This window comes from Bos taurus, chromosome 4 (genome assembly GCF_002263795.3).
Source record: "Bos taurus isolate L1 Dominette 01449 registration number 42190680 breed Hereford chromosome 4, ARS-UCD2.0, whole genome shotgun sequence".
In the NCBI taxonomy this organism is placed as follows: Eukaryota; Metazoa; Chordata; class Mammalia; order Artiodactyla; family Bovidae; genus Bos; species Bos taurus.
The window spans coordinates 10649888-10673862 of NC_037331.1; the positions used below are offsets into that span (position 1 = coordinate 10649888).

The window sequence follows — 23975 nt, forward strand, 5'->3', positions numbered from 1 at the left end:
CAGAATATTGGAAATAAAAACAAAAATAAACAAATGGGACCTAATTAACCTTAAAAGCTTGTGCACATCAAAGGAAACTATTAGCAAGGTGAAAAGACAGCCTTCAGAAGGGGAGAAAATAATAGCAAATGAAGCAACTGACAAACAACTAATCTCAAAAATATACAAGCAACTCCTACAGCTCAACTCCAGAAAAATAAATGACCCAATCAAAAAATGGGCCAAAGAACTAAATAGACATTTCTCCAAAGAACACATACAGATGGCTAACAAACACATGAAAAGATGCTCAACATCACTCATTATCAGAGAAATGCAAATCAAAACCACTATGAGGTACCATTTCACACCAGTCAGAATGGCTGCGATCCAAAAGTCTACAAGTAATAAATGCTGGAGAGGGTGTGGAGAAAAGGGAACCCTCTTACACTGTTGGTGGGAATGTAAACTAGTACAGCCACTATGGAGAACAGTGTGGAGATTCCTTAAAAAACTGGAAATAGAACTGCCTTATGATCCAGCAATCCCACTGCTGGGCATACACACTGAGGAAACCAGAAGGGAAAGAGACACGTGTACCCCAGTGTTCATCGCAGCACTGTTTATAATAGCCAGGACATGGAAGCAACCTAGATGTCCATCAGCAGATGAATGGATAAGAAAGCTGTGCTACATATACACAATGGAGTATTACTCAGCCATTAAAATGAATACATTTGAATCAGTTCTAATGAGATGGATGAAACTGGAGCCTATTATACAGAGTGAAGTAAGCCAGAAAGAAAAACACCAATACAGTATACTAACGCATATATATGGAATTTAGAAAGATGGTAACAATAACCCTGTGTACGAGACAGCAAAAGAGACACTGATGTATAGAACAGTCTTATGGACTCTGTGGGAGAGGGAGAGGGTGGGAAGATTTGGGAGAATGGCATTGAAACATGTAAAATATCATGTATGAAACGAGTTCCCAGTCCAGGTTCGATGCACGATACTGGATGCTTGGGGCTAGTGCACTGGGACGACCCAGAGGGAGGGTATGGGGAGGGAGGGGGCGGAGGGTTCAGGATGGGGAGCACATGTATACCTGTGGCGGATTCATTTTGATATTTGGCAAAACTAATACAATTTTGTAAAGTTTGAAAATAAAATTGTAGTTGGAAAAAAAAATTATCAGATAACAAAGGGCTTATCTTTCTTGAGTAAGTGCTTATTAAAATTACTCCAGAAACATTTGGTACTTCTTTATAAAGTTATCCATATTTGTGTGATAGTAGGTGAGATATCTATAATTAAATTAGGGAAACAACTAAATTAAGGAAACATCTGATTTATTGGTACATTAGTGCTTAGTCATAGAAAACAGCCCCCCTGCACCCACACACATACAGAGAGCAGCTGGCATGTACATTATTATTCATCTAACATAGTTGTACATTTCTGGTTCATATTCAAACTGTTCTAAAAACATTAGTTGAAGTAGTTTTTGGTGTAAAGTGGCGAGAATAGTATTGAATGTTAACGATGCATTCATGGAGGCATTTCTTTTGAGGAATGGATTTAACAGAATTAGGTATGATAGGGTCTTTAATGTTGAAAGAACAGACATAGAAGAACTGAATAATGAGATGAAGAATATGATGCATTTTAAGGTGGCCCACTTTCTCTGGCACTCTTCTCGATAAAAAATTAAGGAAGTTTAGAAATTACCTAAGGCCTCTTGCAAATATGTAAGTCAGTGTTGTTGCAGGCAGACAGGAATGTGAACATGTCTTATAAGCCTAAGTTTTAATTTTTTCTATAATATTGAGTGATATTTGACCTTTTTAAACCAGGTAAGTTAGGAAGAAATTATCTCATATCAGATTTATTTATTTAGTTTGATGGAAAGATGTGTACTTTTAGTTATATAAATAAAAGTGGTTTACTCGGGAGAGGAAAAATAGAAGGAACTCTTAGAAGTTCAGTAAGCTGATGAAACTTAAATATGTTTTCCTGGTGAGAACAATATCAATGATCTCGAATGGTGTAACTCAGGCAGGGGAGGGGATTTGTGAAGGAGCCTTATATTAGAATGTATCGTTCTTAAATTTTTCAACATATGGCACTTGGACATCATTTTTGCCCTGATAAAATGAGCTGATCATAATTATTGAGGATATACCAGTTCAGGAGCATATGTGGCAATGAGTGCCCAGCTAAGAAAGAAGCAACAGAGTCCTCAGGGCATATATGCAGGGTGTTGACTAGAAGCGAGAAGGAGATCCCAGGCATTTGGGCAGCAGTTGGTTTTCTCTGTAGAGCAGCAGTATTTTCAAGGAAGGCTTTACTAGTAGATAAACATTTAAATATAAGAATAAAAAAATAAAAAATGGTACACTGATCAAGTTGAGAGAGGGATAGAGTTCCTGTAAACAGGGAACCATTTTGTTTCCTTTAAATGGAAAGAGATCAGAGATGAAAAGAGAATCATTTGCTTGTGCTCATTCACAGTATTATTTTAAACCACTCACAGATGTCTTTCTATTACTAAAATGGGCTAGAATGAAATTGAACTCTTTTTTTTTTTTCTTTTTGGATATTCCTTTACAAAGAAACCTGGGGCAAAACTCATGTTCTGTTTTTATTTTCTTTGGTAAACAGAGAACCAGCATTCTTCAGGGCAGCAGCATACTGTCCCGTTATGAAGTGTCTGCCCTGTGTCCTGTTACCATTGCTCTATGTTTAAAAGTTGAGTTGACTTTGAACTTTTTGAAGTCATTTTGCAATTGAATGTACTTTCTTTACTAAACTGTGTTTTCTAAATGACTGAAAGTACAGTTTTTGTTCATATGGTTTATCTTTCAGTCTTGTTTTGCTATTAGTCTTGAACATCTCGACTTAAGAGTTTTAAATCAATAGTTTTGGCTCTTTTAAAAAATACTTACATTATCTTGCAGCACAAATGATGGAGTACTACTTACAAGGAGAAGTTTGAAATGAGAATTACATCATGTTCATTTCTGGCAAGGGCCAATGTAAAAGGGATAGTAGTCATTTTATTTGATTAAAAAGCCTTTTTGTGATTGCATTTATCAATGCATTGATGTACCTTGCATATTTACACCAGTTTGTGGAGAGATTTAAAAACATCAAGTGGAAGAAGCTCTTTATTTCATGACTTTGTAGGGAAACCCTGTGTAGATTTTTTTGAAAGTTTATGAAGTATGCATCAGTTTTTAGTGTTTTTAAAACTTTTTTTTTTTTTGGCAGCTCATGAGTTTCCATGGGGAGCTTATTTCAAGATATTAATTAGGGTGTTATTGATTAATTTTATAATAATAGAGCTGGCTAAGCTGACTGCATTTTCTCAGCCATTTTTCAGTTGTTCATTTCCAAATGATTTTAATGAGTTTTGTTTTTGAAATGAACTTGGCAATGTAATAATACTTGGGGGAAAATGTACTGTTTTTTTAGAAAAAGCTTTCTGAAATAATTTCAGTATTTATTTTCGCTATCTGGCACATTGGAGGTGTTTAGTAAATGTTTATTTAGTATATTGGATTGAACTCTTTGTCTCTAACTCGTGTAGTGTTGACTTAGTCTTCGGATTTGATTGAGGGGAAAGAAAACCAACACTGAGTGCTTTCTCAGTGCCATGTACTTTTTAAAAAACTCTTTATTTTATACTGGGGTATAGCCAATTAACAATGGTGTGACAGTTTCAGGTGAAGAGCAGAGGGACTCAGCCACACACACACATGTGTCCATTCCTCCCAGACTCCCCTCCCGTCCAGGCTGCCACGTAGCACTGAGTAGAGTTCCCGTGCTATGTAGTAGGGATGCGTGTGGACTTTACAAGTTCCTTCAGGTGCGTACTTTATAGAGAGACCAACGAAAGGCTTGTCCAGTGTTCCATTCTTCTAGGTTTTAAAATTTTCATTCTCATAAGTAATACCTCTTGGTACTGAATTGTAATGATGATAGGCTGCTGGGAATTATCATCATATTGACTGTAGGCAAGTACAGAAAAGTGAAAAAAGAAAGTAAAAATTAGTATTTCTGCATTCAAAGCTGGTTCTTTTAATGTATATTATATAAGCAAATAGCTTTTTAAAGTAGGATTATGCTGTACATGCAGATTTATAACATTTTTTCCCACTTGCTATGTTATAAACAATTTTCTCTGTGGGAGAGGGAGAGGGTGGGAAGATTTGGGAGAATGGCATTGAAACATGTAAAATATCATGTATGAAACGAGATGCCAGTCCAGGTTCAATGCACGGTACTGGATGCTTGGGGCTAGTGCACTGGGATGACCCAGAGGGATGGTATGGGGAGGGAGGAGGGAGGAGGGTTCAGGATGGGGAGCACATGTATACCTGTGATGGATTCATTTTGATATTTGGCAAAGCTAATACAATTATGTAAAGTTTAAAAATAAAATAAAATTTAAAAACAAACAAACAAACAAAAACCAATTTCTGTTTCAGTAAGTATACTACTCACGTACCTTTTAGGGCTTGACAGTACTTCAGTGTAAGAGATCCTGTGGATTAATTAACCAGTTTCTTATTCGTCAATATTTATATTATTTCCAGCTTTTATCATGATGAACAGCACTGTAGTAAGTATTTTTAAAGCTAAATCTTTGCATAGATCATTATTTCTTTAGGATAGAAGATGAAGATTAAAATTGCATTGTCAAAGGCTTTGCATTTTTAAAACTTTGGTTTATATTTCCAAAATTGCCTTGCAGAAAGCATGTTTCAACTTAGGCTTCTCATCAGTAGTGTCTGCTCTTACCCTTTTCCCTGTGCATAAGAATGCTGATTATTTTATATTTAATAGCTTAATTGTCAAATTCCAGAAGATAGCATATCAATAACAGTTTATGTTGTTTTTCACTCAGGATGTGAAGGAAATTAAATGGGGGCATTTCATTGATTGTTGAGGTTAATTTGGTTGATTTGGTTGGATAAATGAGTGAACCTTTCCTTTCTTACTAGAGAAACCTTTCCAGTTAGAGGAATAATACTATTTACTTGAGTGCTTTATCAGATTAGCTTTAAAATACTCCAAGAATTCAGCTGTCAGATTTATTCATATCAAGTGTATGTAGCACCCAGTCAGTTTTTTAATATGAGTTATATATTGGTTTCTAAATATTTAAGGTAAAATAAAAAATAAATTTTGGTAATTTTAAATATTTAAAACTTAATGACCAAAAGATAAGTAAGGGAAGTTTATCCATGTCTTCTTTTTTCCCTGCCATTTCCTCTTTGGATTGTCAGAACTGTGAAAGATTGAAATTTTATCCTGCTTGCAGACTAACAAGGTAGTCTATTAACTGTTTCATGGGTGCTGGTAGAAGATAAAAGATCCCGCTGTCTTAGCACTCTGACTTAGTATAAACCAGTTCCCTTGTCATTGGTGGTGGTTTAGTCACTAAGTCATGCCTGACAAATTGCAACCCCATGAACCATAGCCCACCCGGCCCCTCTGTCCATGGGATTTCCCAGGCAAGAATACTAGAGCGAGTTGCCATTTCCTTCTCCAGAGGATCTTCCCAACCCAGGGACTGAAGCCATGTCTCCTCCATTGGCAAGCACATTCTTTACTGCTGAGCCACCAGGAAAACCTTCCCTTGTCATGACCCAGCTCTTGTTCATCAAGTCATCAGTTCAGCTCAGCAAGGGGCAATAAGCTTATAAGTAGTTTGTTACCTAGGATGGTTGTATTCATTATGATCAAGAGGAGGTAAGAAAAGTTCCAACAACATATACATGTGTCAGATGGGATCAACACAATTCTTGAGGGGTTGAAGGAGACCGAGAAGCAGGCTATGACCTCTGAGTGGGTTTGTATTTCAGCAAGCACAGTGTATGTGGCTGGGTCCAGAGATACAGAGGCAATATTCTGTGCAGTGACCTGAAAGGAGAGCGTGGGCAGAGGAAAGAAGCAGTGGGATGTCTGGCTTGGTTTAACAGGATTACACCAAATACAGTGATTTGATTTCTACGATACCCTGGGACTAATGAGTGCCTGTAGAGAGCATGATGTTATTTGGGTAGCCACCTTTCTCTCCCTTGCCTGGAAATGAAGGTGTTTTCTGGTCACTTGAAATGGACGCAGGTGTACTGAGGCCTCTCTTAGCTGCCCAAGACTACAGACAGTTAAAACTATCAACGTAGTTTAGACTGCTGGGTGATTTTTTCCAGGTTGGGGGGAAAGATAGGGGTAAATATTAAAGAGCCAACCTATTTTTTCTAATATTTATTTTTATTTATTTGGTTGCATGAGATCTTAATTGTGGCACATGGGCTCAGTTGCCCCATGGCATACGGTATCTTAGTTCCCTGACCAGGGATCAGACCCATGTCCCCTGCATTGCAAGGCACTTTCTTAATCTCTGGACCACCAGGAAAGTCCCCAAGCCAACCTGTGTTCAAGGTGTGGTACACAGCTGCCAGCCAGAACAGTCATTTACTGGTAAAAGCCATTCTTGAAACCTGCCAAGTTCTTATTTTTAAATACTGTCCATTTAGAGTGATGATCTTAGCATGGGAGTTCATAGCACTTCATCATTTGAAATTTTGAAAGGTAAATTGTATATTCTGATTCTTCAAGTTTTGCTTGTTTTGCAGTATTAAGCTTTGCATTTGATGAAGGCCACTTAGCAGCAATTAGCCAAACCTGGAGCTTCCCGGGGGGTGCAGGTGGTAAAGAACCCTCCTGTTAGTGCAGGGGACATAAGAGACACGGATTCGATCCCTGGTTCCAGAAGATCCCCTAGAGTAGGAAATGGTACCCCACTCCCGTTCTTGCATGGGAAATCCCATGGACAGAGGAACCTGGCGGGCTATAGTCCATGGGGTTGCAAAGAGTCAGACACAGCTGAGCACATAACATCACATCAGGCAAACCTGAGGATTGTAGAGAAGGAATGCCTTCTGTGTATTTCACTATTTAGAGGGTGCTGGTTACTTAGTTCCAAGTTGGTATTGTTTATACCATATGTGTTACATATGTCTTCATGTGTACATACATATTTAGTATTAATGATAAAATGCCTAGAAGATGAGAATGACTGATTTTTCACCATGATATGTTTGTGTGTTGAAATCACAAATGAATCCAGTTTAGTGTAAGGAAATTCTTGCTACAGCATATGCATGTTTTACCTATGGAGAATCATAGTCTTTAAAGCTTCAGAGAAACTCGAGGTTATCTGCTTTATCCCTTGAGGTTTGGATACATAAAGTGATATGTTGGAGTTATGCATGGCTGAGTAAGTCACAAATTTGGGCCCCAGGCCCAAACGCGTGCCATCCAGTCCACTATACAGAGCACCGCTCTGGTGTTCAGTGATTCGAAAGGACTTAGAGTATTCCTGTTTTGTACAGGTTGGTCCTAACGGAAGTCATCAATGGTTGAGAAAATCTTTAAATTGATTGGCCCAGCCACTGATTTAGTTCAGCCTCCCCAGAAATGTTTTTAGTTCCCTGGAGCTTAATGCTGTTTTGATCTCCAACATGTTTCCAGAAACCTCTCAGCTAAGTAGTCAGTTTTCTCCAGCTGCTTCTGGTGATGTGAGTTCCCTACGCTAACAGGATTCATCTAGAGATGTTGATAAGTCTCTGCTGCTCTTGGAAATCATCTGTGAGTGTGTTTGTGTGTTCGGATGAGGGTAGGGATGGCAGTGCTAGGAGTTTTAAATCTCTATGCGGATGCCAAAACATCTGCTCCCTCTCTGTTTGGTGGGATGTGATTAGAGTGCTAAGTCAGAGTGAAACAAGATGATAATACTTCAGGGATGCTCCTAAGAATTTTTGTTGTGATGTTTTAACATAAAAGATCATCTTGCTGAAATTTTTGTTGGCAACTTGTAATAGAGATTTCTGATGGGTAAAAAGTAAATTAATAAGAATCAAAAGACTAAATTTAGTGGCCTCTTTTTTTTTCATATTTACCACTTGGCACCGAAGCAGGTTTCAAAGGTGAATTTTTTATCACCGTGTGGTTCAGGTATGAAAGGCTGCATATATTCGTTTCTGGCTTTTCTCTGTTCTATGAAAATGATGTCTAGAGTCTTACTAAATTATTGCTTATAGGTAAGGCTGAGACGTTGCTGCTTTTAACAAGCTTATTTCATCATTTTAACTTTGACCAGGTGGGCTGGTTGGGATGGTTAATAGTAGAGCTGGAAGGTACAAAGTTTTACTCTTAACTGATAATGATAAGAAATCAGATCTGTGGATTCTGTGAAAGTGTTCATCAGGACTTGATTAAATAATGAATTTTCACAAAGATAAACTCAAAATGGATTGAAGACCTAAATGTAAGACCAGAAACTACAAAACTCTTAGAGGAAAACATAGGCAGAACACTCAACAACATAAATCAAAGAGAGATCCTTTATGACCCACCTTCTAGAGTAATGAAAATAAAAACAAAAGAAAACAAGTGGGGCCTGATTAAACTTAAAAGCGCTTGGACTTGTAAGCTTTTGCTTACAGCAAAAGAAGCTGTAAGAAGGTGAAAAGACAACCCTCAAAATGGGAGAAAATAATAGCAAATAAAACAACTAATTGATAAAGGATTAATTTCCAAAATACACAAGCAGCTCGTACAGCTCAATACCAAGAAAACAAACAACCCAATCAAAAGTGGGGAAAAAAACCTAAACAGACATTGCTCCAAAAAAGACATACAGATGTCTAACAAACACATGAAAAGATGCCCAGCATTGCTTATTATTAGAGAAACGCAAATCAAAACTACAATGAGATATCACCTTATACCGGTCAGAATGGCCCTCATCAAAAAGTGTACAAACAATAAATGCTGGAGAGGGTGTGAAGACAAGGGAACCCTCTTGCGCTGTTGGTGGGGATGTAAACTGATACATCCACTATGGAAGAGAGTATGGAGATTCCTTAAAAAACTAGGAATAAAACCACCATATGACCCAGCAATCCCACTCCTGAGCATATACCCTGAGGAAACCAAAATTGAAAGAGACACATGTATCCCATTGTTCATTGCAGCACTATTTACAACAGCTAGAACATGGAAGCAACCTAGATGTCCGACAGATGAATGGATAAAGAAGCTGTGGTAGATATACACAATGGAATATGACTAAGCCATAAAAAGGAACACCTTTGAGTCAGTTCTAATGAAGTGGATGAACCTAGAACCTATTATACAGAGTAAAGTAAGTCAGAAAGAGAAAGATAAATACCATATTCTAATGCATGTATACGGAATCTAGAAAAATGGTTCTGAAGAATTTATTTACAGGGCAACAGTGGAGAAACAGACATAGAGAACAGACATATGGGCATAGGGAGAGAGGAGGAGAGGGTGAGATGTATGCAGAGAGTAGCATGGAAACTTACATTACCATATGTAAAATAGATAGCCAATGGGAATTTGGCTGAAAAAAAAAAAAGAATGAATTTTGACACTTGAGTAGTGAAGCTTGGTAATAACGCTGTGTTGAGCATTCTTGCATTATAACATCTGGATTTGTGAGTCTTCTCCAAATCCTGCACATAGGATATTTGTTTCTATTTGTGATCACTGGTTACTAGACATGTATGTTATCTGTATGGAGTTTATGAGTTGCAAACAAAATTTAGGTTACTTAAAATGTTCCTCCTTTTCTGCATGATTTTTGAGACGGTTCTAAAATACTATACCTTTTTCTCTTCTCACCTGTCAACCTTCCCTGAATACATTAGTACTCATAGCTTTACGATGGCAGTGGAAAGTCGCTCTGGAACACAGAAAAATGTTTGATAAGTAAATTTCTATTTCCCATACTTAGACATGCTGTTTAGTGCAAGTGTTTTCTAGATTGATTAATTCAAGGCTTTTGTTGCTATTATTGATATGCGATCGGAGCATTGGACTGAAACTGTTATATGGCACTACTCTCTCCTGGTACGCCTGATTTTATACTGAACAAATCACCCATTAATTGGAAGTTGAACTGAATTGCAGTGTTGGGTATTTAGTAATCAGTGAATGGATTAAACCCTTGATGAAGTAGCAGATCTAAGAATCTCTAACATTGATTTGTGGAATGTGAATGTGAGATATCTAGAGTGGTTTACCATCTAAGGGCCTGTGACCGGTAAGCTGTGAAACAGGTGCTGGTTGGGACCCAGGGCTTCCCGTTCCTTGTCTAGTCCTCTTTCTGTTACGCTCTGCTGGCGTGAAGAAGAATTGATGTCCGAGCGGAAGTAGTAAGTCAGAAACCCAGATTCTCTTCTTGGCCTGCCTTTTATTTACCGAGTACTTGTACAGTTATTTGCATATTTGTTGGTTTTTTTGATTCTGTCATCATAGTCATGGTTCACACATGTCGGAAATAAGAGTTTCTATTTGAAATTTGGTGGTGATTGTGTAAATCAGTTGGAGAGCATCGGTTGTGAATGATTTTAGTAGTAAGGTGTTAAAAGCATCAAAAGCATTTGTTGCTATGAGAGTTGACCCTGGTTGATTGCACAGTATAGTGGAAAGTGGTTTCTGGAGTCCAATTTTAAAATGAAATGACTTCTCGCCAGCATGGGCTTCCAAGTACAGAGATGAATACATTTCACTTAAGTCTATTAAAAACAATATATATCTGTTGCACCTTGTCTTTTTTTCTTAAACTGTTTACTGTCTATTTTGTATGATGAATCTATACATTTGTTTCTATTTTAGAATATAAATTGAGGTAAGAAGCATCTTGCTCAGTACATCACAGTCTTATGTTTGCACATACGACATTTTTGAAGATAAGTTTGGGCAACTTTCACGTGTGGGCTTTGGCTAGATCTTTGAATTCTTTACACTTGAATAAGTTAGGTGAGAAAAAGCTTCTATAGTTTCACTAAATAATTTCAACTTTCTCTGAAAAACATTTCACATAAACATTTTTGTGTATATAATCTCATCCAAACCCATTAAGTTTTAGCAAATCGTCAAGAGGTAACGTAGTAAAGAACCTCCTTTTTCTTGAACAAATAGGCAACTAATGTATCTAGACAGTGATCTAGCGGAGAACAGAAGGTAGTAGCTCCAAGTTCCAATTTTCTAATTTGTTAAACTGTGACAATTATAATAAAAGGTGATTGGTGGACAATGGCACCCCACTCCAGTACTTTGCCTGGAAAATCCCATGGACGGAGGAGCCTGGTAGGCTGCAGTCCATGGGGTCGCTAACGAGTCGGACACGACTGAGCGACTTCACTTTCACTTTTCACTTTCATGCATTGGAGAAGGAAATGGCAACCCACTCCAGTGTTCTTGCCTGGAGAATCCCAGGGATGGGGGAGCCTGGTGGGCTGCCTGCCGTCTATGGGGTCGCACAGAGTGGGACACGACTGAAGTGACTTAGCAGCAGCAGCAGCAGCACAATTATTTGTATAGTCATACTTTTCCTTTGGGAAAAATAAGGCTAACACTGCTTTCATCTATCAGAAAGATACGTTGGGATATAATTAGGTTAAATTTATTTACATAGTATAAACACAAACTTAGGCAAAGTTGAGTTTATGAAAGTTTGTAGAGGAGTACCTTTATTCCAGTGAATGATTGTTAAGCTGCAATTCAGAACCTTTTTGTGATTTTTGCCTTTTCTTTGTCCTCTGCTTTTAGCTCTTTCCTGAACTCATACATCAGTATTAATTTTAGTTACATGTTTGTGGTATGAGAGATATGTCAATTGTAATGATGTGGTAAAAATAAACCAAGGAAAAATGCAAGACTGGTTCATTGTAAAAGTAGTAATTATAAAAGTAAACAGGGAAAGTCAACATAAAAAATTACCACAAATTATAGCGTAAGTATGCAAAAATATTTGTGTTTATCTCTGCAAGCCATGTGTAAATCTGGATAGCCATCCTAATTTCATTTCCTCCTGTGTTCCTTCTGTCTCATCCCCCATGCCATCTCTTCAGTCAGTCAGTCAGTTCAGTCGCTCAGTCGTGTCCGACTCTTTGTGACCCCATGAATCGCAGCACGCCAGGCCTCCCTGTCCATCACCAACTCCCGGAGTTCACTCAAACTCATGTGCATCGAGTCGGTGATGCCGTCCAGCCATCTCATCGTCTGTCGTCCCCTTCTCCTACTGTCCCCAATCCCTCCCCGCATCAGGGTCTTTTCCAATGAGTCAACTCTTCGCATGAGATGGCCAAAATATTGGAGTTTCAGCTTCAACATCAGTCCTTCCAATGAATACCCAGGACTGATCTCCTTTAGAATGGACTGGTTGGATCTCCTTGCAGTCCAAAGGACTCTCAAGAGTCTTCTCCAACATCACAGTTCAAAAGTGTCAATTCTTTGGCGCTCAGCTTTCTTCACAGTCCAACTCTCACATCCATACATGACCACTGGAAAAACCACAGCCTTGACTAGATAGACCTTTGTTGGCAAAGTAATATCTCTGCTTTTGAATATGCTATCTAGATTGGTCATAACTTTCCTTCCAAGGAGTAAGCGTCTTTTAATTTCATGGCTGCAGTCACCATCTGCAGTGATTTTGGAGCCCCCAAAAATAAGGTCTGACACTGTTTCCACTGTTTCCCCATCTATTTCCCATGAAATGATAGGACCAGATGCCATGGTCTTCGTTTTCTGAATGTCGAGCTTTAAGCCAACTTTTTCACTCTCCTCTTTCACTTTCATCAAGAGGCTTTTTAGTTCCTCTCCACTTTCTGCCATAAGGGTGGTGTCATCTGCATATCTGAGGTTATTGATATTTCTCCCAGCAATCTTGATTCCAGCCTGTGCTTCTTCCAGCCCAGCGTTTCTCATGATGTACTCTGCATATAAGTTAAATAAGCAGGGTGACAATATACAGCCTTGATGGACTCCTTTTCTTATTTGTAACCAGTCTGTTGTTCCATGCCATCTCTTTCAGTGTTTTCTTCTTTATATTCACTATGTTTATTCTTTTGATGATAGGCAGATAGATGCATTAATTTTTTCTATTTATAATGACATACATATGTGTAATAAAAATGTTTCCCTTCCTCACATGTATATATATCATATGAAAGGGAAAATTTTTTATTAAACTTTTGTTAAAGTATATGCTTATTATTTTTCATAGTTGCACAGTGCTCTTTTGTGTGTGTAAAGATAGTTTATTCAACGGATTTCCTGTGTTTGGACATTTAGATAGATTCCAGTATTTTGCAGTTAACAGATTATCCCTCAGCAAACAACCTTGTGCGTATGTATTTTCACATTGATTGAAGTACACCTTCTGTATAAATTCCTAGAAGTGGAATTGCTGGGTCCAGGGGAAATACAAACGATGGAGCAAATGCTCCATTGTGACAGACAGAAAACCTGATTAATAGAATCGAGGCGTTACCCTACCTATGAAATAAGAGGAGCAGAATGACAAACTGATAGTGTTTTACTAAGGATAGAGGGAGAAAAATCCACGCATTTTCATTAGGGAGAAGATTTGGGAACCACATACTTTTTCATAGCCATATACAACATATTTTAAAATAGTATTGTCAAATATGAAATAGCTATATCCCTGTAATGTAAAGAATTTACAGATTGTCAAAGGTGCTAACTTAATTTACGTAAATATGACTATCTTTTTGCAAGTTGTAACTTGTCTAAGAATGAGAATAAAGCTGCGTTTGTATGCTAAGAACATGGCTTTGAAAACATGTATTTGGGGAAGTTTGCACTCTTATTCGTAACAGCAATTCAGTAGTGTATGGATTCATAGTATGAGAATTGATACTGCCCATGAATACTAAAAAGCCATGTTGAAATAGGAATTACTAATTGTAATTGTTACTGTTAATTACTAAAAGTGTGCTTACTAACTCATACAAGTTAGTATTTTTATTAATGGCTTGATAAATATTTTACTAACTGGGGAATTTAGAGGAGGGGGGAAATCATTATGGAGAGAAATTACCATTTGTTCCACGTTGAAACATGGGACATGTTGAACAAATTACTGTTTGCTCTGTGTTGAAATAAGAACACACTTTTCTTGCTGTTGGGCTTTCTTTTTAGACGTATCAGTGGAAGAAATTTTCTTATCTAATTCTTTATTGCATTTGATTGACATCATAACATTTTATTTCGATTAACTTTGTGTTAAACACGACAGTTTGAAAGTTGGCTTTTGTCATTTCCTTCAGCATGTTACACCAGACAGCTATATCCCATGCCTTGCTGACCTGTGCAAAGCCCTGTGGGAAGTTATGCTCAGCTATTACAGGACTATGGAATGGCATGAAAAGCATGATAATGAGGATACTACTTCTGCTTCTGGTAGGAAATAATTTTCATTTTATTATAAAAACTGAATTATAAATATGCCATATTTCTGGAGTAAGGAGAAAGAAAAGAGATAGCTGTAGTTTTAGAGTTTCAGGGACCGTGATGACCTGAATGGGTTAAATGGGTTAAATGTTCAGCAGAGAAATCAATTTAGCTACTATAAAGACTCCATTACCTTTGGGGATATACCAGGCTGAAGAACTTCCTATGTGATAGGTATTACCAATTTCCGGGAAAATGTGGTGATGGTCTTAGCACTAAATTATTAAGAGAGCACTTAAAAAAAAAAAAGAATTGAAAACTAAGTAAGACATTGGTCTGTCCAAATTTACTATAAAATTAATGCTATTTTTTAATATTAGCATTAATTCAATATTAAGTCTTTTTTTTCTTATTTTCAAATTGTACTAATAATAATGCTGCTGCTGCTGCTGCTAAGTTGCTTCAGTCATGTCCAACTCTGTGCAAATTAGTAATTCTACTGATGCTTTTCTCCATGAACATAGTGGGACATTAAATTTTAAAAAAGATGTTTTAAATACTATCTTTGAAAGCGAAATACACTTTAAATGTCTATAGTATACTCATAAAGAGCAAACCTTTGAGAAATTATATTAACTAGGCATTACTTCATAATATAATTATATATCTTAAGTGATTATCCTTGAACAATAGCTAAGAGTAAGTATTCAGAAGTACTTTTAAAAGAGTATATCAGTATTTAGGATGGGCAAAATAAATTATACGATACATATTTTTCTGTATTACATACAGTTTAGTATAGCTAGTTAATCAAGTTATTTTAGTAACCTCTAATTTCCGAAGCATTTGGTTTTTGTGATTGGGAAGGAATGCTCAAATCTTACTAATTTATAAAATGTAGGATATTGGTAGTATAGAAGATGTATGTTTAATATTAATCTTGACTTGTAAGAAGCTCATAAATATAGATAGCAAAAAATAAGAAAGATAAATTGTATGGAAGGATTTCCCTCCTTTTGGAAATATTGTTGGGGAGGAAGAGGTTTAGAGAAAGAAAGAGAAAGGAGAAAGTGGGGAGGAGAGGAGAGCATTGAGCCAGGATCCTAGACCAGACATTTCACCCACCTCCTCTACTGCGTCTGCGAGTATGGGGACACCTGGCTTCAAGTGAAGAAGTCACTTTCATCCTCTCCAGGCTCCAGTCTTGCTCCGTAAAATGGTAGATTAAGAATAAACAAAAGAAACAAAATGTTTCGTCAGGTAGTAACACATTTACCTGTAGGATCTCTATAAAGTTTAGAGACAATGTAAAAAGTGCTAACACTAGTTATTAATATCATCCAAAGAAATGAATCAAGAGAGGTAATTATATTAATAATGAAATACCTATAGGCCTTTTTTTTTTTTCTTCTTCTAATTTCATTTTATTTAGGGAGTTTGTGAGCTTAGGGGATTTTTTTTCCCCCACAAAGTTCATGCTGTTTTGGCAACCTTAATTTTTTTCTAGATGTGGTAACTGTTTAGACATCTCAGCACCTTTTTTCCCTTTTCTAGTCCATTATTTAAGAAGAAACCAAAGCAAAAGTTTGGAACAAAATTAACACATACTTTAGATATAAGACAAGAGTGTAGAAGATAATATATTCTCATCATGGTGAAACTTGCTTTCTGCTCCAGGCAAATAGTTTCATGTATTATGTATGGATGTATATATTTATGTATACACATTTTCATGATGCTTTCAAATTGTGGTGATGGAGAAGACTCCTGAGAATCCTGGACTTCAAGATCAAACCAGTCAATCCTAAAGGAAATCAACCCTGAATTTTCACCAGAAGGGCTGTTGTTGCTCCAATATTTTGGCCCCCTGATGCAAAGAGCTAACTCATTAGAAAAGATCCTGATGATGGGAAAGACTGAAGGCAAAAGGAGAAAGGGGTGGTAGAGGATGAGATGGTTTAGAGTGTCACCCACTCTAGAGACATGAATTTGAGCAAACTCCAGGAGATAGTAGAGGACAGAAAAGCCTATCATGCTACAGTCCATGAGCTCTCAAAGAGTTGGACACAATTTAGCGACCCAACAACAACAAATAGATTCAAACTGAAAACTCTTTGATCCTTCTACATTTAGTCCTCTTTGCTAAAATTCTTTCTCTCTAATCTGTATAATTTAAGAATGCTGTAGACCCTGGTTAATCTGATCATCAGTTGACAATATCGAGGACTGTAAAAAGTCATTTGTTCACCAGAGAGTCTTCCTTTTGTATTCACATTAAGGCTTAAATTGTAGGAACCAGTAATTTAAAAATTATTCTTCGCAAACTTGATAAGCCTGAAAGGGCCTCTAGAGTTCACTTGTCGTTCTCTCCTTCATTGCAGGCAGATTCTTGACTGCTGAGCCGTGGGGAAGTCCTCTAGTTTATACTATTGGTATCTTAACACTTTACCATTTTAAATAAATCTCTAAAGCTATAGTGTAGTGTAGGTACATTGCTATGAGCTGCTGGGTTCATAATAGCCAGACCATACAGATGGTATGAGGATTCCTTTGTAGCTCAGTTGTTAAAGAATCTGCCTGCAATGCAGGAGGCCAGGGTTCAATTCCTCAGTCAGGAAGATCCCCTGGAGAAGGAAATGGCAACCCACTCGAGTGTTCTTGCCTGGGAAATTCCATGAACAGAAGAGCCTGGAAGGTGACAGTCCATAGGGTCGCAAGAGTTGGACACGACTTAGCAACTAAACCACTGACCCACCACCACAGATGGTATGGCTTAAACTGTAGGAGTGGTTACCAGTACACCAGGCATGCATCTGGGCTTCCCAGGTGGCTCGGTGATAAAGAACCCACTGCCAAGGAAGGAGACGTGGGTTCCATCCCTGGGTCAGGAAGATCCTCTGGAGAAGGAAATGGCAACCCTCTTCAGTCCAGGGGGTCGCAAAGAGTCGGACACGACTGAGCAACTAAACAACACAAAGGCATGTATCCAGGGCCTGGATATGAAGGGGCCTTTTGCTGATCACCGGTGGACGGACACCCTGCCAGCCTGAGATGAGAACAATCGATTTTCTCAGTTTATGCACACAGAGGCATAATTTTTAAAATATAATGTATTTATGTATTTTTCAGTTGCTTTTAGGGAGAGAATTATTTTTGAGGCCGGTCGTTGATCTTAACCTCTTGAAGTGGACATTGTTAGATTATTTACCTGGATTGGATAAAAGTATTCTGGATCATGAAAAATACAAATTGTATGCATCATTGCCTCACTGCATGAGAAGTTTTGCACTCCATACTCCTGTTAACATGTGTATTAATTGATAATTCGGTTAATCAGTCCTGTAATGCCCTGGCAGCAGGCAGTATATGGGTCATTGAGAACCTGGTTTCTGGGATTACACTGCCCAAGTTGGAATCCCACCTCCAGTCACACAAGACCTGAGTAGTCTTAGGTGTAAAGTATTATACTTAACATTTCAGAGTCTTGAGTTTGTCTCATCAAATGCATTTAATCCCAGTTCTTATTTTTGACATTGTTTTGATTATGTAAATATCGAGAATATTTTCTGTATTTTACATATGCTTACAGTATATTAGAGTTCACTTTTTTTTCTGCAGAATGAAATGTGAAGCAAGTTTAAAAGTGTATACCATCTTTTATTTTCAGAAGGGAGTAATATGATGGGTGCTGAAGAGACAAGTTTTGATCGTGGCTACATAAAAAAGAAATTAGAACATGGACTTACACGAATATGGCAGGTTTGGTTTTTTTAAACTATTTTTTTTTTCTGTGAAAACAGTAGAAACCTTCATGTCAAAAGTGTTTTACAGATTCATTGTTTAGGTTTTCTGTATTTGTTTTTCCTTGTAGATCTAGTCATATGTTATTTTCTTTGGAATAAGTCTGTTACTTGAGTTCTATAATTTATTAATAGTTGTGAATTATATTTGACTGTAACTGGCAGTAGAAAAGGTGTTTTAATTTGAAATTCTCCATTGAAAATATTCCCGGATTACATTTTACTTTTAGTATTGTAGCAGATCTGTGCTTTTCTAAAGAAGTTGTTTTCTTATTGAGATACTGTTTCTTTTATGTGTGTTTTTTTTTCCTTTTCTGTTAATTTTAGGAAAAGGATAACTGTGTAATAGATGACATACTTGGGTTGGAGTCTAGAATAGAGTGAAGGATTTTTTCCAACTCAGTGATTTTTGTGCCTTCAGTGAACCTTATGTGTCTATTGATTGTGTATTCCTAGGCTTTTCTTTTGCATTTCAGTAGCTCAGTTGTTGTTATCAGATAATTTAATTTATTAAAATTTTTCATTTCCTAGATAAAATGTAATTTCTTTGATAACTTTTTTGTTCTTTTTGGACTTCCTCAAAATTTAGAAGACCATAGAAACTTTGATATTATGTTCTTTTAAAATGTATTTTTGATTTTTCTAATGAAGCTGATATTTAGTTTGAAAATCTTTACAGAATTTCTTTTAAAAAATTGTCTAGCTAAATATATACTGCAAACATAAATTTCCTTAAGAATCACTTAGCAGTTATAATTTAGTGTTCTTCTGACTTTTTATTACTTGCTATTGGATATGCTATTTGAACTTATACTTTAATATTTAAATATGTGATAGTCTTTTATAATTTCTATTATGACCATATTAAGGTAATTTTTACCTTTCCACTTATTACAGGTTTAGGCTGACTTTTTTCCTGAATATTATATACAGAAAGGAAAATCTTATATCTAGGGTCAGATATGAATTGTTTCTGCTTAGGTCTTCTAATAGACTCTTAATTATACTTTGCTGAAATTGCGGAATCTATGATAAAATTTTTGGTAATTCAGCATACTTTGAAATATTGACCTGGTATTTTATATAGCTAGTTACTATTCAGTCTGGCAGCCTGATGTCATTCCTGCTATAGGAATATCTGTTAAATGTAAGATTTAGTGAAGCTATTCTCATTTAAACATTTGGCCAATTTAATGAAAGTCATCATGCTTTTGAATACAGATAATTGTATATTTCAGGTTTTAGAATATCTTCATCTCTACCAAGTCCCTTTTGCCCCTCCAATCCCAGTTCTCAACCAGTTGTACACAAGACTTTGTGTACGTTAGGAACTCATTGCTGTTGCATTGCTTCAGTCGTGTCCGACTCTGTGTGACTCCATAGACGACAGCCCACCAGGCTCCCCCGTCCCTGGGATTCTCCAGGCAAGAACACTGGAGTGGGTTGCCATTTCCTTCTCCAGTGCATGAAAGTGAAAAGTGAAAGTGAAGTCGCTCAGTCGTATCCGACTCTTAGCGACCCCATGGACTGCAGCCTATCAGGCTCCTCTGTCCATGGGATTTTCCAGGCAAGAGTACTGGAGTGGGGTGCCATTGCCTTCTCCGTAAGAACTCATTAGTGTTTGTTAAACTGAAATTACAAAGCTCGATGCAATTGCAAAAAGGCAAAGTCTCTGAAAAATAAGTATTTTTTAATAACACATCTAGCAGACAAAACCTGATAGGAGTTGAATTCATTTGATAGCACAACCTGACCACTGTTATCATTGGCTTTTTATAGTATTTATTTTTCCCATTAAAGTGAACATGCATATGTTACAGGGATATTCATGTGTTTTATTTTGGGATGCTGCCCTTGACCCCACTGGGGGTTATATATAATATATGCTGTACAGGCTATAATATATTTCTGATACCTGAAGTGCTAATTTCAAAGCAGAAATGAGCATGTGACAATTTACAGACATTTATCATAAATTTATTGTGGAGATAATGATAAGTGATGATTGAGAAGCATAAGATAGTTAACATTTCTGACATAAAACTAGATTCAGAATCATAATCACCTTGATTTTTGATGTGAAAAGTTTTTAGAATTTTATGGCAAATTTTTCCTGCATTTTGACTCAGTTAGAACCTTTCAGGGAAAAAGGTTGTATCAATCATAATATGTGTATCACACTGTTTGTGGGTTTACAAACATGGTAATTGAAAGCATGGTCCTTGACCTCATGGAGCTTACATATTTAACCATATGAAATTCTTGGTCTTCCAAAATTTTCTTTTTAGTCTTTAACTACGTGAGAAATGGCAGTTTTAAAATGCTTACTGATTTCTCTTTATTATAGGAAATTAGAGTTGGCATATTTCTACTTTTTTTGAATTGGAAGTTATCTTTACAATCTAATATACTTCCTACCTTTAAATTCTTCTAGGGGCATTTGAAAAATAACCATGTATTTCTTCTTTGTGTTGGGAATTAGGCTGTGTGTGTATTAAAGCAGCTAACTATGTATTACTCTCATCTATATCCTTATTTGGTTTTGGTTTTCTTGGTCTGTGCTGCTCTGAGGGAGCAGTTTTAATCTTCTGGTGTGATTGTAATTTTGTCAGGTTTTTTTTATTTCTAACAGCTTTGGCTTTTTATATTTGGATACTATGTTGACTGATGCTGCAATGCTAATAACCACTTACCTTGTTTGTACATAATTCTCTTTATTAATTTTAAAGAAATAGCTCTTTTCCTCTTAGGCATTTTGCAATGAATTCTAGTTTGCTCTATTATTACCATTACTGTTCATATTTTCCTAATAAATACTTGACAGTTCCCTTATTTTAAATGTTTTTGTATCATGTTTTGGTTTTGTCTCCTATTGATATAGAAAAAAATTGTTTTCCAAGAGTGGCTTTATCTTATAATAGAGCAATTGAATATGATGTTTATATTTTCATTAGTGTTTTACTTTATACTTCTTTAATTATTTGAGAACTTGAACATTTAAAAATCTATTAGTTATTTGTGAATTATTTTCTCATATTTTTTGCTCATTCGTTTTAAAATACTTATTTGATAAAGGATAATCCTTTGTATATCATTTGTGTATTTTAACTTACATTTTTGATGTGCAGATGGTTTTTTATGAGGTCAAACTGTTGACATTTGTCCTTTATGACATGTTGCATTTATTCTTAAAGTATGCTTTTTTATGTAAAGCTCTGGTCAGTATTCATTTGGTAATTACAAATACTTATCGAAAGTTTGTATTAATTGCTATATCCCTAATACCTAGAATACTGCTTAGAAAACTTAATAGGTAGTTAGAAAATATTTTTGCCTTTTTATTGAATTTTTAATCTTTTGAAAGCCTACAAAAACATTTACTTAATCTGTTTTATATTTCTTTTGATACGTGATGTAAAAAGAGGATGTCTTCCCCCACATACAACCCCCCCACCACCAGTTATTCAGGTTTCCCTTCTCTACTTCTTGGATAATCTTTGTTCTTCTCTCTTTTTTTGGGATACCTCCTTGTAGCAAGAGTCAGTGAAAAGAGGAGACTCTGAAGGCAGATAGACCTGGGTTAAATCTTTGCTTTCTCTTTCACTGGCATGTGGATTTAGGCAATTAGTTGACCTCTTTCAAAGAATGCCCCTGCAATGAGGGAGACCTGGGTTCTGTCCCTGGGTTGGGAACATCTCCTGGAGAAGGGAAAGGATACCCACTCCAGCATTCTGGTCTGGAGAATTCCATGGACTGTATGGTCCATGGGGTTACAAAGAGTTGGACGTAACTGAGATGTATGGTGTTGGAGAAGACTCTTGAGAGTCCCTTGGACTGCAAGGAGATCCAACCAGCCCATCCTAAAGGAGATCAGTCCTGAGTGTTCATTGGAAGGACTGATGTTGAAACTGAAACTTCAATACTTTGGCCACCTGATGCGAAGAGCTGACTCATTTGAAAATACCCTGATGCTGGGAAAGACTGAGGGCAGGAGGAGAAGGGGATGACAAAGGATGAGATGGTTGGATGGCATCCCCGACTCAATGGACATGGTTTTGGGTAGACTCCAGGAGTTGGTGATGAACAGGAAGGCCTGGCATGCTGCGGTTCATGGGGTCACAAAGAGTTGGACACGACTGAGTGACTGAACTGAACTGAGCAACTTTTACTTTCACTTTGACCTCTTTCAGTTTCTCTTTGCCTAGGGGGATAATGAAGGCTTGCTTAACAACCCTGTTTTAGAATTAAAGATAATATGTAAAGTTCTTAGTATAATGCTGGAGAAAAGTAAATACTCAGAAAACAGTAGTTTTTATTGCTGTTTGTTAAGCACTTACATGTGTATTAGCACTGTTTGATTTATCTTTCCTATTCCATTGATTTTTCTGTATATTGCTAGCATTTTTTGGATAGTTTTTAATATCTTAATGTAGGTGGTACAAGTCCTCTGATATCACTCATAACTTTTACCCCCTCTTTTCAAAGCACTATTTTTTTAAAAAAGGTTATTGTCTATTTCTTATTTCTGGTGAATATTAGAATAATTGTTCAGAAGAAAATTTTTTTGTGTATGTGATTTTGGTTAGAATCTCCCTGTATCTCTACATTAACTTGGAAAAATGGACATATTTATAATATTTAGTCACCTATTCAGTCCCTTAACTCAATTTATGGACATTCTTTTGTATCCCCTTAGAGTTGCTATTAATAGTTCTTTCTTATAGATCTGATAGCCCTTATTAAAGTTATTCCTAAGTGTACTGTATTTTTAATAATTTTTTTTGAATGAAATCTCTCCATTTTCAGGTGCCACAACAGGTATACATGGAAATATTAATTTTTATATGTTGTACATAAATACCTCACATAATTATCTTATTCTGATTATTTTGAATCAATTATTTTGGGGTTTCTAGCGTACCAAGTAGTGATTGGTGATTTTTACCTATACACCTAGTTCAGTTCAGTTGCTCAGTCATGTCCAACTCTTTGCAACCCCATGGACTGTAGCACTCCAGGCTTACCTGTCCATCACCAACTCCTGGAGCTTACTCAAACTCACGTCCATTGCGTTAGTGATGCCATCCAACCATCTCATCCTCTGATGTCTCCTTCTCCTCTCGCCTTCAGTCTTCCCCAGCATCAGGGTCTTTTCAGAGTCAGCTCTTCGCATCAGGTGGCCAAAGTATTGGAGTTTCAGCTTCAGCATCAGTCCTTCCAATGATCACCCAGGACTGATCTCCTTTAGGATGAACTGGTTGGATCTCCTTGCAGCCCAAGGGACTCTCAAGAGTCTTCTCCAACACCACAGTTCAAAAGCATCAATTCTTTGGCGCTCAGCTTTCTTTATAGTTCAGCTCTCACATCCATACATGACTACTGGAAAAACCATAGCCTTGACTAGATGGACCTTTGTTGGCAAAGTAATGTCTCTGCTTTTTAATATGCTGTCTAGGTTTGTCATAGCTTTTCTTCCAAGGAGCAAGCGTCTTTTAATTTCATGGCTGCAGTCACCATCTGCAGGGATTTTGGAGCCCCAAAATAAAGTCTGACACTGTTTCCATTGTTTCCCCATCTATTTGCCATGAAGTGATGGGACCAGATGCCATGATCTTAGTTTTCTGAGTGTTGAGTTCTAAGCCAACTTTTTCACTCTCCTCTTTCACTTTCATCAAGAGGCTCTTAGTTCTTCACTTTCTGCCATAAGGGTGGTGTCATCTGCAAATCTGATGTTATTGATATTTCTCTCAGCAATCTTGATTCCAGCTTCATCCAGCCTGGCATTTCACATGATGTACTCTGCATATAGGTTAAATAAACAGAGTGACAATATACAGCCTTGACGCACTCCTTTCTTGATTTGGAACCAGTCTGTTATTCCATGTCCAT

General features: G+C 36.9%; 1 protein-coding gene across 1 annotated transcript in view; it reads left to right on the plus strand.

Annotated features, from left to right (window-relative positions):
• VPS50 (VPS50 subunit of EARP/GARPII complex) overlaps positions 1–23975 on the plus strand; it is a 132035-nt gene that overhangs the window by 49047 nt on the left and 59013 nt on the right. Inside the window, 2 exon segments of the mRNA NM_001105413.2 lie at positions 14163–14295; positions 17954–18045. Of these exon segments, the coding sequence (NP_001098883.1) occupies positions 14163–14295; positions 17954–18045 (225 nt within the window).